At 42.2% G+C, this 15279-nt stretch overlaps 1 protein-coding gene across 2 annotated transcripts in view; it reads left to right on the forward strand.

Moving 5' to 3' along the window:
- Positions 1 to 15279, forward strand: part of CEP89 (centrosomal protein 89) — a 79909-nt gene that overhangs the window by 49065 nt on the left and 15565 nt on the right. For both annotated transcript variants that reach the window (XM_022585831.3, XM_089902947.1), the window contains exons 13-14: positions 451 to 566; positions 2531 to 2711. In XM_022585831.3, coding sequence (XP_022441539.2) covers positions 451 to 566; positions 2531 to 2711 — 297 coding nt within the window. The remainder of the gene's footprint in view (positions 1 to 450; positions 567 to 2530; positions 2712 to 15279) is intronic.

Below are 15279 nucleotides of genomic sequence, written 5' to 3' on the forward strand. Positions count from 1 at the left end.
ATGTACCTCGGGTGGTAAACATTTAACTAGATGATTTCTAAGATCCCTTTAGCTCATTCTCACTGGATTTTGCGATCATGAGGTTGAGCTGAGCTGGGATTTACTTTGCACCAACTGTCAGGATACGGTTTGCGCAGGTGAAATTCAACCTGGGGGGGTTCAAGCGGGGCGTTTTGTACATGGGAGTTTCTATTCTCTTCTTTCTACTTTTGTATATGTTTGAAATTTTACATTTTAACAAGTTACTAAAGCAGTTCGTAATTCACACTTCCTTTCTGTCCTTTCCCTCAATTTAATGGAAATGGCAAGACTTACTATGTTAATAACATGTTTAGCATTAAAACATGTCATTACCTACAACACATTTGATGCTTTCTTTTAGACTCAGGAGTGTCTCTGTAATCATTCTGCACCTGAATGTCAGTATTTAATTTTGTAAATCAATTGTAGGCGTCAGCTTCAGACTCAAGCAGAACTGGTTTTAGAGGAAAACAAGTTGTTGATAGAGCAGTTGGAGATTCAGCAAACAAAAGCCAAGGACACGCACCAGGAGCGTCTCCAGGAAGGTGAGCGGTCCTTCCCACGAGTGGTGGTGATGCTGTGACGTCGCCATTGTGTCATTTTACACTGCTGCCACCCCCAACGCCAGTTGAAGACACTGGAAGTCATGTTTTTTAGAACATGTTCTTCACTGAAGGGCAGCTGTTTATGTTATAGCATATCCAGCCATCACCCGTGAGGCGCTGACTGCTTTCTCTTAGACTCTACGGTGTCGAGTTACTCTCTTTTGTAAATCAATTGTGGATGACAGCTTTAGAGTGAGCAGAACTGAGTTTTGGGGAAAACAGTGTGCCACGTAACTGGGAAAAATCGTGTGAGATGAATATTTGAAACAACACGAGGACACGTTCCCCAAAATTTGTTGAATGAGTAAATGAGTAGGAACCATTGACTCTCTAAACAGTTTCTCTGTGCTCTCGCCCTTCCTTCAGCGCTGCAGGCGCTGCCGTAGCTTAAATCTCCGTCAGATCCTTTCTGTGAGCGCCTCCTCTCCCCACGTGTCCCGCCCACCCCCCGCCCCGCCCTGCCGCCCCATCCCAGGAGCCTCACAGCGTATGACAGTGGACTTTGTAGTGGCCAGACTGAGTCATTTATTCCACTTCGATTAAACCCAAAACTTATGAGCACAAAAGAGAGTGGTATTTTTTTTTTCTTTGGCTTTACTGATTTTTCTTTTCTGGTGAGGAACAATGTAGGACAGGAGGCCAAGATACAAGCTGTCTTCTGTGAGCCAGCATGAGTCCTTTCTGTTTCCCCTCCTGCACCTGTTATTCAGCGGCTCCCCTTTCCACACCACGGAAGAGTCCGCTACCAGCCCCTGCTGTAGCTGAAGCTGCGGGGCTGGCGCTTGGCTTGTGTCTGCCGGCCAGACCGGGTCCGCAGTGAGAGCAGCTCTCAATCCAGCAGGAGTTTCCTCCCCATAGACTGAGCAGGCACAGGAGTAGCTGCCTTTGTCCTGGCATTGCTTGGGGTGGAGGGGAGACAAAGCCTCAAAGATCAGAGACGACAGGGAAATTAATTTCATATTTACTGAGCTGACTCTCAAACACAGCAGATCTAAACAGGTAGGATGATTATTTTGGCCTGTGTGATTCAGTCAGCTGCCCATGTTATTTTCCCATTTCCCAGAAACAGCTATTCATTTCGATCAACTAAATGTTTTCACAGAACAGAAGGATTTAGAGTTCTATGCTGTAATACTTCTGAGTGCTAGTTTCAGCAGATGCCCAGGAAGTGTCTTAATATGACAATACTTCCATGTCACTTAGGATGAAAATATTTATGATTTACTTTAGATGTAGGACACTAAACATAAAAAGTTAATGAAGAAAGGGAAGAAAAACAAATTCTGCCCTTAGTTGGGCCATACTTGATGTCCTTAAAATCTTGAAAATCTTGCAGTTTTAGGGACGACATCATGATGTACGCTTGTACATCTGTGTGTGACTTAAGGCTTCAGTCTTTAGAAAGTCAGTTCCTTGAAGACTGGAATCATGTCTTGTTAAATATTATATGTTTAACAATAATATCAGTGTATCGATCCCCAGTAAGAAAGTGTATATTGAGTGACTACTTAATATAGGGACAGTAATTGCTAAGTACAAAGGCTTTGGTATTAATTTCTAAATCGCCAGCACATTTTTTTTAAGATCATCTTTTTTTTTTTTTTTTTTTTTGCGGTACGCGGGCCTCTCACTGTTGTGGCCTCTCCCGTTGTGGAGCACAGGCTCCGGACGCGCAGGCTCAGCGGCCATGGCTCACGGGCCCAGCCGCTCCGAGGCATGTGGGATCCTCCTGGACCGGGGCACGAACCCGTGTCCCCTGCATCGGCAGGCGGACTCCCAACCACTGCGCCACCCGGGAAGCCCAAAGATCATCTTTTATAAGCTCTCACTAGTATTAATAATCAGTAATCATGCTTTATTAGCTCTTCTGTACCAAGTCTTTATCCATCTATTTTGTGTTTCAGTTTCTAAACTGACTAAACAGCTAATGCTTCTGGAGACTAAAACACAGAGCCAAGAAAAGGAGCTAACTAAAAGTAAGGAGCAATTGGAAATTTTGCGGACGGAATGCCAGGAACTAAAACTACAGTTGGACAGCAAAGTTGCAATAGAAGTGCACACTTCAATTGTAAATGAATTAAAAAGGTAAGGACTCGGTGTCTTTTCAAGCATTAATGTGTCACCATGCATGTTGTTACAAGCAGGTAGAGAGAGGGTGCTCCCTCTTTTTTTGAGTCATTTCGCTACACCAGCACAGGAGTCCAAGACTAAGAATGGTAAATCTTTTATTAAAGTAGAACAAGGCCGTCCTTGAGGGCTGTGGTCTACAGTTTGTGTGTATGTGTATGATTTTTTCCCCTACTGTTCCAGCCGCTCTTGTTTTCAGAGGTGAAATGAAAGGATAGAACCATAAAAGGAAATACAGTGCAGCCATTAAACATGATGTCACAGAAGAATATTTTTGACATTGGAAAATAGCCACAATATATTTGTAAGTGAAGAGATTAGGTTACAAAACAGTATGTACAGAATGATTGCAATTTTATTTAAAAAGAAAAAAGGGGGGCTTCCCTGGAGGCGCAGTGGTTGAGAGTCCGCCTGCTGATGCAGGGGACACAGGTTCGAGCCCCGGTCCGGGAAGATCCCACATGCTGCGGAGCGGCTGGGCCCATGAGCCATGGCCGCTGAGCCTGCGCGTCCGGATCCTGCGTGTACGGAGCCTGTGCTTTGCAACGGGAGAGGCCACAATAGTGAGAGGCCCGCGTACCACAAAAAAAAAAAAAAAAAAGAAAAAAGGGGTGTATGTGTGTGTGTGTGTGTGTGTGTGTGTGTATTAAGCTGACCAACCATCCCAGTTTGCCTGGGACTGAGCGGTTTCCCAGGATGCGGGACTTCTCGTGTTAACGAAGATGACTGGGACGAGTTCATCACTCTTGTGTGTGTATGTCTGTCTGTGTCTGTATAATTACATATATGTATATAAAATTACTTATATTCCATACGTACATAGAGAAAGGATTGGAAGAATGGAAAAATAGTAATAGAAATTATCTTTGGCAGGTGAAATTATAGGTGTATCAGCAGTCAGTGTTCTCCAAAGAAACAGCCAATAGGATATGTATAGGATATGTATATATGTATTTGGAGACAACGAGAGAGATTTATTTTAAGTAGCGGCTCATGCAGTTGTGAGGGCTGGCAAATCCAGGCTCCATAGGGCAGCCCAGCTGGCTGGGGACTCAGGCTGGAACCTGAGACTATGTTATAGTGTTGAGGCAGAATTCTTTCTTCTTTGGGAAACCTCAGTTTTTGCTCATAAGGTCTTCAACTAATGGGATGAGGCCTGCCCACGTTATCAAGGATAATCTCCCTTAAAGTCAACTGACTGAGATGTTAGTCACGTATACAAAATACCTTCACAGAAACATCTAACGAGTATTTGACCAAACAACTGGGCACCATAGACTAGCCAAGTTGGCGCATAAACTTAACTATCATAATGAGTAATGTAATGTAAATTTTCTTGTGTTTTCTCTGCTTTCCAAGTGTTCTGTTATGAATGCATATGACTTTTGTAATAGAGAGGAAGTAATTTTTTAAATGGTGGGGCTTTCAGCTCAAGGTGGTTGATGTGGGGGAATAAATGAGTTAGTGCGTACAAAGTGCTTAGCTTGTTGTATCAGTAAATGTGGATGATAAGAAGTACAGGAACCCAGTGTTTTGACTGTACTATTGCATGCTGCCTGGGCCAGGTCTGTACTTTATTTCTCTGTTCCAGTAGAGGAAGGAAATTTTTTTGAAGTCATATTCATCTTTATGATTTTATTTTCCTCGAATACCCACTCCTGTGGCTCATTTTTTTTTTTTATGGATGCGTCATAACCACATATCCTAATAGCCCCCTAGAGGTGAGTATAAAAGGTATAAAAAATTTCTGAAGGAAGCCACTAATTGGCAATGGGAGTGAAGGCAATGGGAGATGTGGTCATGGAAGAAACAAACAGGTCACCAAATCTCTTTTAAGTGGAAACTGGGTCAGGAGTGTAGTGGCTCGGAAGGCACTGGACTGGGAGGTGTTTCCTGCTAGTCTCAGCCTGTCAGTAGTGATGCTGTCTGATAGAAATGCCTGAAGCACTCACCTGGGCCATCCTACTTGTGGCGAGCTACCCCCTCCCACCCCAGCCCCACCCAAGTGTTGTTTTGGCTGGGCCGGCCCTTACCGTTCTTGTTCTGATTGTGAGATGCACCCCAGCAGCACCATCAGGAAACACTGAAGAAACAAGTTTCATTCCTCACAGGTCCTGGAGGGTTCACGGTACACCTGGGGCCACACAACAAGGTCGAGGGTAGAGAGAGAGACAGCACAGACCTGAGATTCTGCCCTTTTTGGGGTCAAGGGTGAAGTGCCTAGGGTTTCACGGGTTCACTCTTTACTGGCGAAAGCAGGAATTTGGGTGCAGGAAGGGGGCCACTGAAGCGGTCAGTACCTAGGGCACCCAGAGCTTTCTAAAAGGGGAACCTTATGGGTAAGACGGCCTGGCTCTTTGTCTAGTTGTGTGGCCGGCAGTATGTTTATTCGAGAAGCATGTCTTTGAAATGGAAGCCTCAGATCAAAAGCTTAATGTCAAGCACTTACACCACAGTCAGAAAAGCCGATTGTCAGGTTCTTACGCTCCAGGAGGGAAAGACTTGGTGCCAGCTTTTTGCTGAGAGGCTTTGGACTCCGAGTTGACAGATGGGGTAAGGAATAGAGGAATGAGGAGGGTGGAGGTGGGGGAGTGTTGAGCGTGTTGGCGCTCTTGGGAGGGGCAGTGTTTGCTTGGAGAGGAAATCTGTAACGTGGGAAGAGGGGCATGGATTCATCAGAGACGGAATATATGAATTCAGGGAAGTGTGTATAGGCGGTAGGTACCAAGACCTGGTAGAAAAATAGGCAAAATAAGGAGAAGAAAACCCAGGGTGTTTCGGTCTGGGCTACTCCACACAGGGGCCAAGGACATCTTGGAGCCAAGGACACCTTGGAGTTAGGCTAAAGGTGACAGAAGGGCCTCTGGGGCTTCAGTGCACTTGCCCTCTGGTTGCCTCAGTGAGGGGGAGCCCTTCCCACGCTGCTGTCATAATAGAGATAATGCCACATACAAAAGAGGAATTATTAACTAGCAGCAGAGCGGCTGTTGAACTAGCTCCTACAATGGGGGTGAGTCTGAGTTAGGAAAGGGTTGTACCTCAGGCAAAGGTGAGGTCATGAAGAAAAGATTTTTATTGATGTAGAAAAAGGTTGGGTTGAACCTCTGCTCAGTGAGCTTCTAGGTATGGTGCATATGTGTTGTTCTCCTATCCTGTTGAAGGCAGTGCAGATAATAAACCCAGAGTGGCTTATCCATTTTGTCTTGCTTGTTCTGCTTATTGGCAACCATGCCTGGAAGGAACTGTGATGCAGGAAACGGCAGAAGCTTATTTTCCTAGTGAACTGTCCAGTTGGCTTAGACTTAGACTGGTGGTTACAACTTGAAGCTTAGATTGCTCTTTGCTTTTACTATCGCCTAGAAAGCTCGAGCTTACCCGGCTTGGGTGATGGGAGAGAAACCGGGTGTCAACCTACGTCACTAAAGAAATTTAGCAAACTCTTTTGGGGAGAGCTAAGGGTTTGCGGTGACTAGTGGTATCTGCAAAAGGCAAGCCTTCCTTATCCTGGTTTTGGGGGGTCCTGTATCCTAAAGTGAAGCCAACTATTCACATAACTCACCTACACAGATGGAGTCCTGGTCATCAGTCAGCGATGTGTCTGCTCAGGGAGGCACCAGGACAGAGCAGTCCCCTGCTACAGCGCACACCAAATACCCAGTCTTCATCCTAAAGTAAGAAGAGGCGGCTAGATGTGACCAACAGCAAGGAGCATTGGGTGTAGGGGGGAAATTGCAATGGAGGGGACTTAGATGAGCAGAGAAACTCACTTCAAAGGAAACTGAGATTACACAGGGAATTGAGGAGAGCTTTTTGGCCGTGCCAGGCGGCTTGCGAGATCTCAGCTCCCCAACCAGGGATTGAACCCAGGCCCTTGGCAGTGAAAGCCCGGAATCCTAACCCACTAGGCCATCCGGGACCTCCCAAGGAGAGTTTAAAAGAATAAAATGCCATGGCAAAAAAAGTGTAATCACTAAATAAGAAAAATTAAAAACGATTACCAGAATTTTCAAAAAACATCAGTTGAAGGGCTGAAAGAGAAATTTGTGGATTCACCTAGAACATCAGGAAACAAACAGTTGGGAATGGAGAGAAAAGATAACAGATGGAAGACCCATCCAAGAGGTGCAGCCTCAGATCGTCAGGAATCACAGAGAGATTAAAGAAAATGGAAAGGGAGGCATTAATAGTTGAAGGGCATTTCCAGATCCCTGAAGCTGTTGATTAAAAGGACCCACAGAACCCAAAATTCTCAGACAAAGACTATACAACAGCTGGTGGCTGTGTGCTTAAAGAAAGAAAAGACAAGCTCCAAATTGTCTTCAGGGAACTCTAAAACGTGACAATAGTGGGTTTGAAAAGGAAGAAATAGAATTTTTAGAACTGAAAAATACAAACTCAGTGGATGGGCTTAACTACAGATTAGATACAGCTGAATTGTGAAATAGTGAACTGAAATAGGTCAGAAGCAAAACTAGTTCGGGATGACACAGAGTGTTCAAAGGTTGAGGTAACACTAGATTGGAGACAAGAATCAGCATAGGGATATATTTAAATCAAAAGGAGTGGTTAGAGATAGGATAGCTGAGAGTCTTCCCCAACCGAACAAACGATACATGGTTTGTGCTGGCCCGACGGGGACACTTCCCTTCGGAGGAGTTCAGCGGCAGCAGGCTCTTAACAGGGGTGCTGTGGTCCCTTAGATGGTAGCTTCAGAGCGCTGGATACAAGCAAAGCCTGGATGACCTAGGATTTTATTACCAGAAAAAATCCCTTTCAGAAGTGAAGTCAAATAAGGGTATTTTCCAACCCAAACTGAGTGTCGCCACCAGCAGACCTGCATTAAAGGCAATTCTACAGGAGGGTATAGAAGGCATAAGTCTGGAGGAGGAAAGTAACTCAAGGTGGGACATCTGAGAAGCAAGGTGGAACTAAAATACAGTGGTAAATTTGTGGATAAATGTAAAAGAACATTGATTCTATAAACCAATAATGATAATATCTTTGGGGACTTAAAAATACATAGAATTAAAATGTACAACAGAAAGAGCATATAATTAGTGAGGGTGGTAAATGGGATTTGTGTTCTAAAGTCTGTATCATTCAGAAGAGGATAAAGGTGTTGATTATAGTTTGAAAATACGCATGATGAAATTTCTGGGAACTGAATGTGTTTAACTTCTAAACTAGTATAGGGAAAGAAAGAATGATTTTTTTAAAAAGTAATCCAAATGATGTCAAGAAAAGGTAGAACAAGTGGGAAAACAGGAAACACAAAATAAAATGTTAGATTTAAAAGCAAATGTATCGGTAGTAGGGAAAGTGAAATAGAGAAGCTCATCACTCACAGGTCCTGGAGGAGGTGCACAGCACTCCTCGCGGGGCCACGTGGGAGGTCAAGGCAGGTGCAGGCAGAGAGAAGCCACAGGACCTGAGGCACATGCCTTTATTAGGGTCCGTGGGTGGAGTGCTTTGGGCTTCCTGGGCTAAGGCCAATTGGTCAGTTCAAACCAGAAAAGAGCAGGGTTTTGGTAGGGTTCAAGGGGGAGAGGGGGTTCTTACCTAAAGGGTGCATGAGGGGAAGGCCCTGCGAGGTGAGGAAGGAGGGTCGTTGGGGGAGTCATATGAGGAACGTACATTGACTTGTGACTCTGCTGGCTGTTATAGGGCCTGCGCTCCAGAGCGGGGCTAGTGTCTGTTCAAGACCCCTGCAGGCCTCTTGGCCACACAAAATGGATGCCAAGGCAGCAGTATCACGGAGTAGTTTACCAAAACTCTCAACAGCAACTCTGTGTTGTCGTTAAGATATACATCTCAAACATAAGGACACAGAAAGTTCAAAAGTAAAAGGACAGAAAGAGTTATACTACTCAAACACGAACCAAAAGAAAGGTGGTAAATTATATTAACATCTGACAAGATAAATGTTAAGGTAAAGACTCCACATAACAAAGAGGATCAATTCATAGAGATAAAAGGTTCAATTCATCAACTAGATGCACCTAAAAATAAGTTCGTGCCAATACATTTGGAAATTTAGATGAAATAGTCACATTCGTTGAAAAATATAACTTGTCAAAACTTACAAAGAAAAAGAATACCTGAATATTCCTTTAGTCATTAAAGAAATTGAATCCAGAGATCTTCCCTTGAAGAAAACTACCGGCCTAGATACCTTCACAAAGGAGCTCTAAAAATATTCAAGGAGGAAATAATTCTAGTCTCACCTAAACACTTCTTAAAGAACAGAAAAAGGGTTAATGCTCTCTAATTCATTTTATGAGGTAAATATAACCTTGATACCAAAACCCAACAATGATGGTATAAGAAAGGAAAATTACATTTCATTTTCACTCATGAATCTAGATGTAAAAACTCTAAAAACAGTATTAGTAATAGATGTGAACTTCTTTAATGGTTCTGCTGAAAAATAAAACTACAGTAAATGTCACTCTCAGTGGTGGAATGTTGCAAGCTTTCCTATTGAGACTGGAAACAGTACAGAGATGCCCTCTGATACCATTTCTGAACAGCATAAACAGCATTGGTTACTAAATGGTAACTAGTGCACATGGCAAGAAAAAGAAAATTATAAAGTTTGGGAAGAAAGAAATAATGGTGTCATTATTTATAGATGATAGAATTCCATATGTAGAAAACAGGTCTACAGATAAATCATTAGAAATAATGATAGACTTTTGCACTACGGTAATCGGAACAGCGTGTTATTGGCACAAAAATAGAAATGTGGATCGATGGAACAGAAGAGAGAGCCCAAAAATAAACCCACACACCTATGGTCAATTAATCTTTGACAAAGGAGGCAAGAATATACAATGGGAAAAAGACAGTCTCTTCAGCAAGTGGTGTTGGGAAAGTTGGACAGCCACATGTAAATCAGTGAAGTTAGAACACACCCTCTCACCATACACAAAATGGCTTGAGGACTTAAACATAAGACGTGACACTGTAAAACTCCTAGAAGAGAACATAGGCAAAACATTCTCTGACGTAAATCATACCGAGGTTTTCTAAGGTCAGTCTCCCAAGGCAGTAGAACTAAAAACGAAAGTAAACAAATGGGACCTAATCAAACTTACAAGCTTTAGCTCAGCAAAGGAAACCATAAACAAAATGAAAAGACAACCTACAGAATGGGAGAAAATATTTGCTAACAATGCAACCATCAAGGGCTTAATTTCCCAAATATACAAACAGCTCATACAACTCAGTAACAACAACAACAACAAAACCCAATTGAAAAATGGGCATAAGACCTAAAGAGACATTTCTCCAAAGAAGACATACAAATGGCTAATATCCACATGAAAAGATGCTCACCATCGCTAATTATTAAAGAAATGCAAATCAGAACTACAGTGAGGTACCACCTCATGCTGGTCAGAATGGCCATCATTAGAAACTCTACAAATAACAAATGCTGGAGAGGGTGTGGAGAGAAGAGAACCTTCCTACAGTGTTGGTGGGAATGTAAGTTAGTGCAGCCACTGTGGAAAACAGTATGGAGGTTCCTCAGAAAATTAGAAATAGAATTACCATATGATCTAGCAGTCCCACTCCTGGGCATATATCCAGACAAAACTAGAATTCTAAAAGATATATGGACCCCTAAGTTTATAGCAGCACTATTCACAATAGCCAAGACATGGAAACAACCTAAATGTCCAACAACAGATGAATGGATAAGGAAGATGTAGTACATATATACAGTGGCATACTACTCAGCCATAAAAATGATAACAAAATAATGCCATTTGCAGCAACATGGATGCAACTAGAGATTATCATACTAAGTCAGTCAGACAAATACTCTATGATATCACTTATATGTATAATTCAAAATATGACACAAATGAACCTATCTTATCTGTGAAACACAAACAGAGTCACGGACACAGAGAATAGACTGGTGGTTGCCAAGGGGGAGGGGGGTGGGAGAGGGATAGATTGGAAGTTTGGGGTTAGCAGATGCAAACTGGTTTATATAGAATGGATAAACAACAAGGTTCTACTGCATAGCACAGGGAACTATATTCAATTCTGTGATAAACCATAATGGAAAAGAATATGAAAAAGAATGTATATGCGTATAACTGAGTCACTTAGCTGTACAGCAGTAATTAACACAACATTGTAAATCAACTATGCTTCAATAAAAATAGAAATAATAATGAATTTTTGCAACATTGGTAGAAACAAAGTCAATTTATAAAAATCAATTGTATTTCTTTGTAGGAATAAATATGTAGAAAATGAGATTTTGAAAAAGACCCCCCCCCCAAAAAAAGGGAAAGAAACGAGGAAGGAAAGAGCTATCTACAAAGCATCACAAATAGAAAGGAATAGAAAGATTCACAGTACTTTTATTGGAAAAATCATTAAACTTTATTGATAATTTCACTGGGTAAAGATTCCAAGTTGACGGGTTTTTGGTTTTGGAGCTTTTTCCCATTCAGTTTAAAGGTGTTCTCTGTAGCCTTCTGTCTTGCATTGTGTCTAATGAAAATCTGCAGTGGTTATTATCTTTGTTCTTCTGAACAGTGATATGTCTTTTCTCTTCGGCTTCTTCTAATAATTTTCCTTTGTTGCTGGTTTTTAGCATTTACTTAGGATGTACCTTGGTGTGGTTTCTTTATGTTTATTCAGCTTTAGGTTGATTGAGCTTCTTGGGCTGTGGATATATGTTTTTCATCAGATTTGGAAATAATTTAGCTGTTATTTCTTCCATATTCTTTTCTATTTTTCCCTCTCTCATCTCTCCTCCTGGGACCACTTGATACTGTCTCATGGGCCTCTGATGCTCCGTCCATTTCTTTTTCCTGCTCTTGTTTCTCTCTGTGCTTCAAATGGGTAGTTTATATTGCTTGTCTTCCAGTTCACTAATCTTTTCTTCTGTAGCGTCTAATCTTTTTATTCTCATCCAACGTATTGTTTACCTCTTCCACTTGTTTTTTTCCATCACTAGAAGATCCATCTGAGTCTTTTTTGTAGTTTTCATTTCTCTCCTCCCCATGCTGTTATTCTCTATTATATGCCGTCATCTCTCTGACTTCTGCATCCGTTCTGTTGATTATTTTTTTCCCTCTTGATCATGGACCCTATTTTATTGCTTATTCCCATGCTTGATTGGATATTGACTACTGTAGATTTTGTGTTGCTGGATGCTAGATTTAGTGCATCGCTTTGAATAGTGTTATATTTTGTCCTGGTGCACACTTACGTTACTAGACAGTAGTTGGATTCTTTCAAAGCTTGCTTTTGTTAGGGTAGGCCCAAAGCAGCCTTTAGTCAGGGCTAGTTTAACCCTACTACAAAGGCAGTAATACCCTTCTGAGGGTTATCGCCAATCTCCCTTATGTGATAAGGTCTTTCTACTCTGGCTGGTGGGCTCCTGCACTATTCCCAGTTCTTGGTGAATGTCAGGAATTATTCTGCCTCCTTGTTTCTTGTGGTTCTTTCCTCGGCCTCAGGTAGTTTCCTCTCATACGTGTGCAGATCAGTAGTCAGCCAAAGACTGGTGGTGAGCCCGCCTAAAGATCTCCAGAGCCCTTCCTCTCTCCCTGTCACTCCCTCCTCTCTGCCCACAGCTTCTACCTGCCTTGGCCTCTCTGATCTCTGATCTCTGATCTCTGACTCCTCAACTCAGCAAGTCCACTGGGTTTGGTTTGGGTTTTCCCTCCCTGTACTGCAGCCAGGCAGCAAGCTGGAGCAGTCGTAGTACTCACCTTGTTATTTCCCTCTCAGGGATCACAGTCCTGTACTGCCTATTGTCCAAAGTCTGAAAACTGTTGTTTCTTATGTTTTGCCTGGTTTTCTAGCTGAATAAATCTGGTCTCTGTAACTCTGTCTTGGCTGGAAGCAGAAAGAAGTCTTTGTATTTTCAGTCGTCTTCTTTAACCCTTTATCGTAAATCCAGGTCAGCGTGTCCAGTAAAATAATAGTTAAATTATTTTTCAGTGAAATAAATGAATTCTGGTTTTTATATATTCTTGAGTTACAGTTGATAAATTGTTATGTATCCCTGCTGCACGTGACAAGTATGCGGCTCCTACCACACGCTTCTCTCTCTGCAAACGTGACAACACCCAAGCTGCTGTTCAGCAGAATGCGTGCACTCACCTCAGACTGCCCAGATGTCACAGCAATGTTGAAATGCTATAAAAGTTTTGGAGCCATTTTCTCAATTTCTGTGCTTATCTTGTGGATGAGTAACAGAGAGCTGGAGACTGCCCATCTGATCCATCTGAGGACCACACTTTGAGTCGCACTGCCCTAGAGAATCCTGCAAGTGTGTGTGCAGAATATAGCCCAAGTGACTGTCAACAGGAAAACGAATGTATAGTGTTTGGTGTACTGATACAATGAAATATTCTATAGCCACACGAAAAGACGGGTGAGTCTTATAGGCGTAATGGCACTAAAGTACTTATAGTCCCTTTGTGCACCTGTTAATGGGTCTTGGTTCCCTTTATATCTGGTTCCAATACTGGCAAACTGAACTAAGCTGTAGTGATGCATAGATAGACGGTGACACTATAGAGATGATTAAGGAGGGACTCTATGACTGGGGGCGTGGGAGGGAACACATGGGAGTGTCTGGGGTACCAGAAGTGTTCTGTTTCTTGACCTGTGTGGTAATTATGTGGGTGTTCACTATAATTGTTTGTTAAAATATGCATTTACCGTTTGTATAGTTTTCTATATTACATTTCACAATTTAAACATTTAAGTCATGGTTTTTCACCAGAGGAACTAAAATCAGAAATGATCAGCAGAAGTTTCTTCTGGGGAGTGAGACTCTAGGGATAGAATAGGAAACATTTTATTGAAAAAAAATTTTTTAATCAACTATTTCTCCCACCAAACATTAAGTGTTAACTTTTTGTATGTGTGTGCAAATTGTTTCCACCTTTTTTTGTTTGTTTTAAGAACTATATTGTTAGAAATACAGCTGAAGCCCCTTTTAACCACCATCCTTAGTCCCATTGTTTTCCCTGGCTTTCCAAAAGCAGTCACTATCATAAACTTGGAATTATGTTTCCAGTCTGTTTTTTATTTCTGCGTGTATCCATGAATGACGTAGTATTTTTTGGTGTGTTTTATGTGTTCATAAGTGAATTCATACTTTTAGTATCTTCGCTTTTTATACTCAATTTTCAAACATCTTTCCATGTTGAGATAGATACATAGAGTTTATTCTTTTTTTCCTTTGGCTGCATTGGTTCCTCATTGCTGCGCGCAGGCTTTCTCTAGTTGGCGGCAAGCAGGGGCTACTCTTCGTTGCGGTGCGTGGGCTTCTCATTGCAGTGGCTTCTCTTGTTGCAGAGCACCGGCTCTAGGTGCACGGACTTCAGTAGTTGTGGCACACGGGCTCTGTAGTTGTGGCTCGCGGGCTCTACAGCACAGGCTCAGTAGTTGTGGCTCGCCGGCTCAGTTGCTCCAGTGCATGTGGGATCTTCCCGGAGCAGGGCTCGAACCCATGCCCCCTGCAATGGCAGGTGGATTCTTAACCACTGCACCACCAGGGAAGTCCGAGAGTTTATTCTTTTTAACTGCATGGTGGTATTCCATCATATGAAATACTGCATTTTACTTAACCTATTAATGGAAGTTTAAATTGTTTCTAAGTTTGTTCCTTTAAGCAATGCCCCAGTAAACTTTCTTGTACGGTTTATCGGTTTCCCTAAATACATACCTAGAGGTGGCATTGTTTGGCCATAGTGTAAATGCATTTTCTAGATTTTGACATATTGTTCTCTGAGGTGGCTGTGCATGCCCACCAGCACTTTCCCAGCATTTCCTATTGTCTTTGGTTGCTTTTCATTGTGAACTTTTTGACTGATTTTGTGAACTGATTGATTTTGGTGTCAGGTAAGTGGCAAAAATACCTTTAAATAAAATTCTAAACTCAAAACAAAATGCAGCAAAGAAAAAAGTTAAAAGATGAGTTTAATTCAAACCCCAACTCTGTGGGTTTTGTCCAGGTGTGTCCTCTGCTCTTTGACTAACTAAAAGTAGTAAACTAGAAAGCAGTGGAAACTGGAAAATTCCTGACTGAGTGTTCAGGGAGCCAACCGAGGCTGGTCATTGAAATTGTGTGGCAAGTGAGGCAGACCCCAAACACGTGCAGCGTGAGGCTTGTTCACTAGCCAGCCAGCCAGCCAGCCAGGAAGTAGTAAACCCCACGTGGTACCCTGGGAGACCCCATCGCTCAGAATGCTGGGCAGCCTCTTGTGTGTGTGGCCCTACCTATTCGGTCTCAGTTATTTCGTGAAAATTGACCGAGAGAACCAGTGAAGGAATAACTCTTCTCTCAGGCATCATTTTGCCAGAATTATATATTGATTGTATGCCCTCCTTGTTTTTGTTTCTTTTATCAGAAAAACATAATTATTTTAGTATGAAATAAAATTTGTTTTAGCATTAGGATTTGAAGGAGGGGCAATTATAACTATGTAAAAAATTTAGCTGTCTTAAATTCTTTCTGGAGGGAGTATAAATAAGTGTG

This window comes from Delphinapterus leucas, chromosome 20 (genome assembly GCF_059928025.1).
Source record: "Delphinapterus leucas isolate spDelLeu-1000000601 "Yukka" chromosome 20, BTC_Dleu_Yukka2, whole genome shotgun sequence".
NCBI classification, from domain to species: domain Eukaryota; kingdom Metazoa; phylum Chordata; class Mammalia; order Artiodactyla; family Monodontidae; genus Delphinapterus; species Delphinapterus leucas.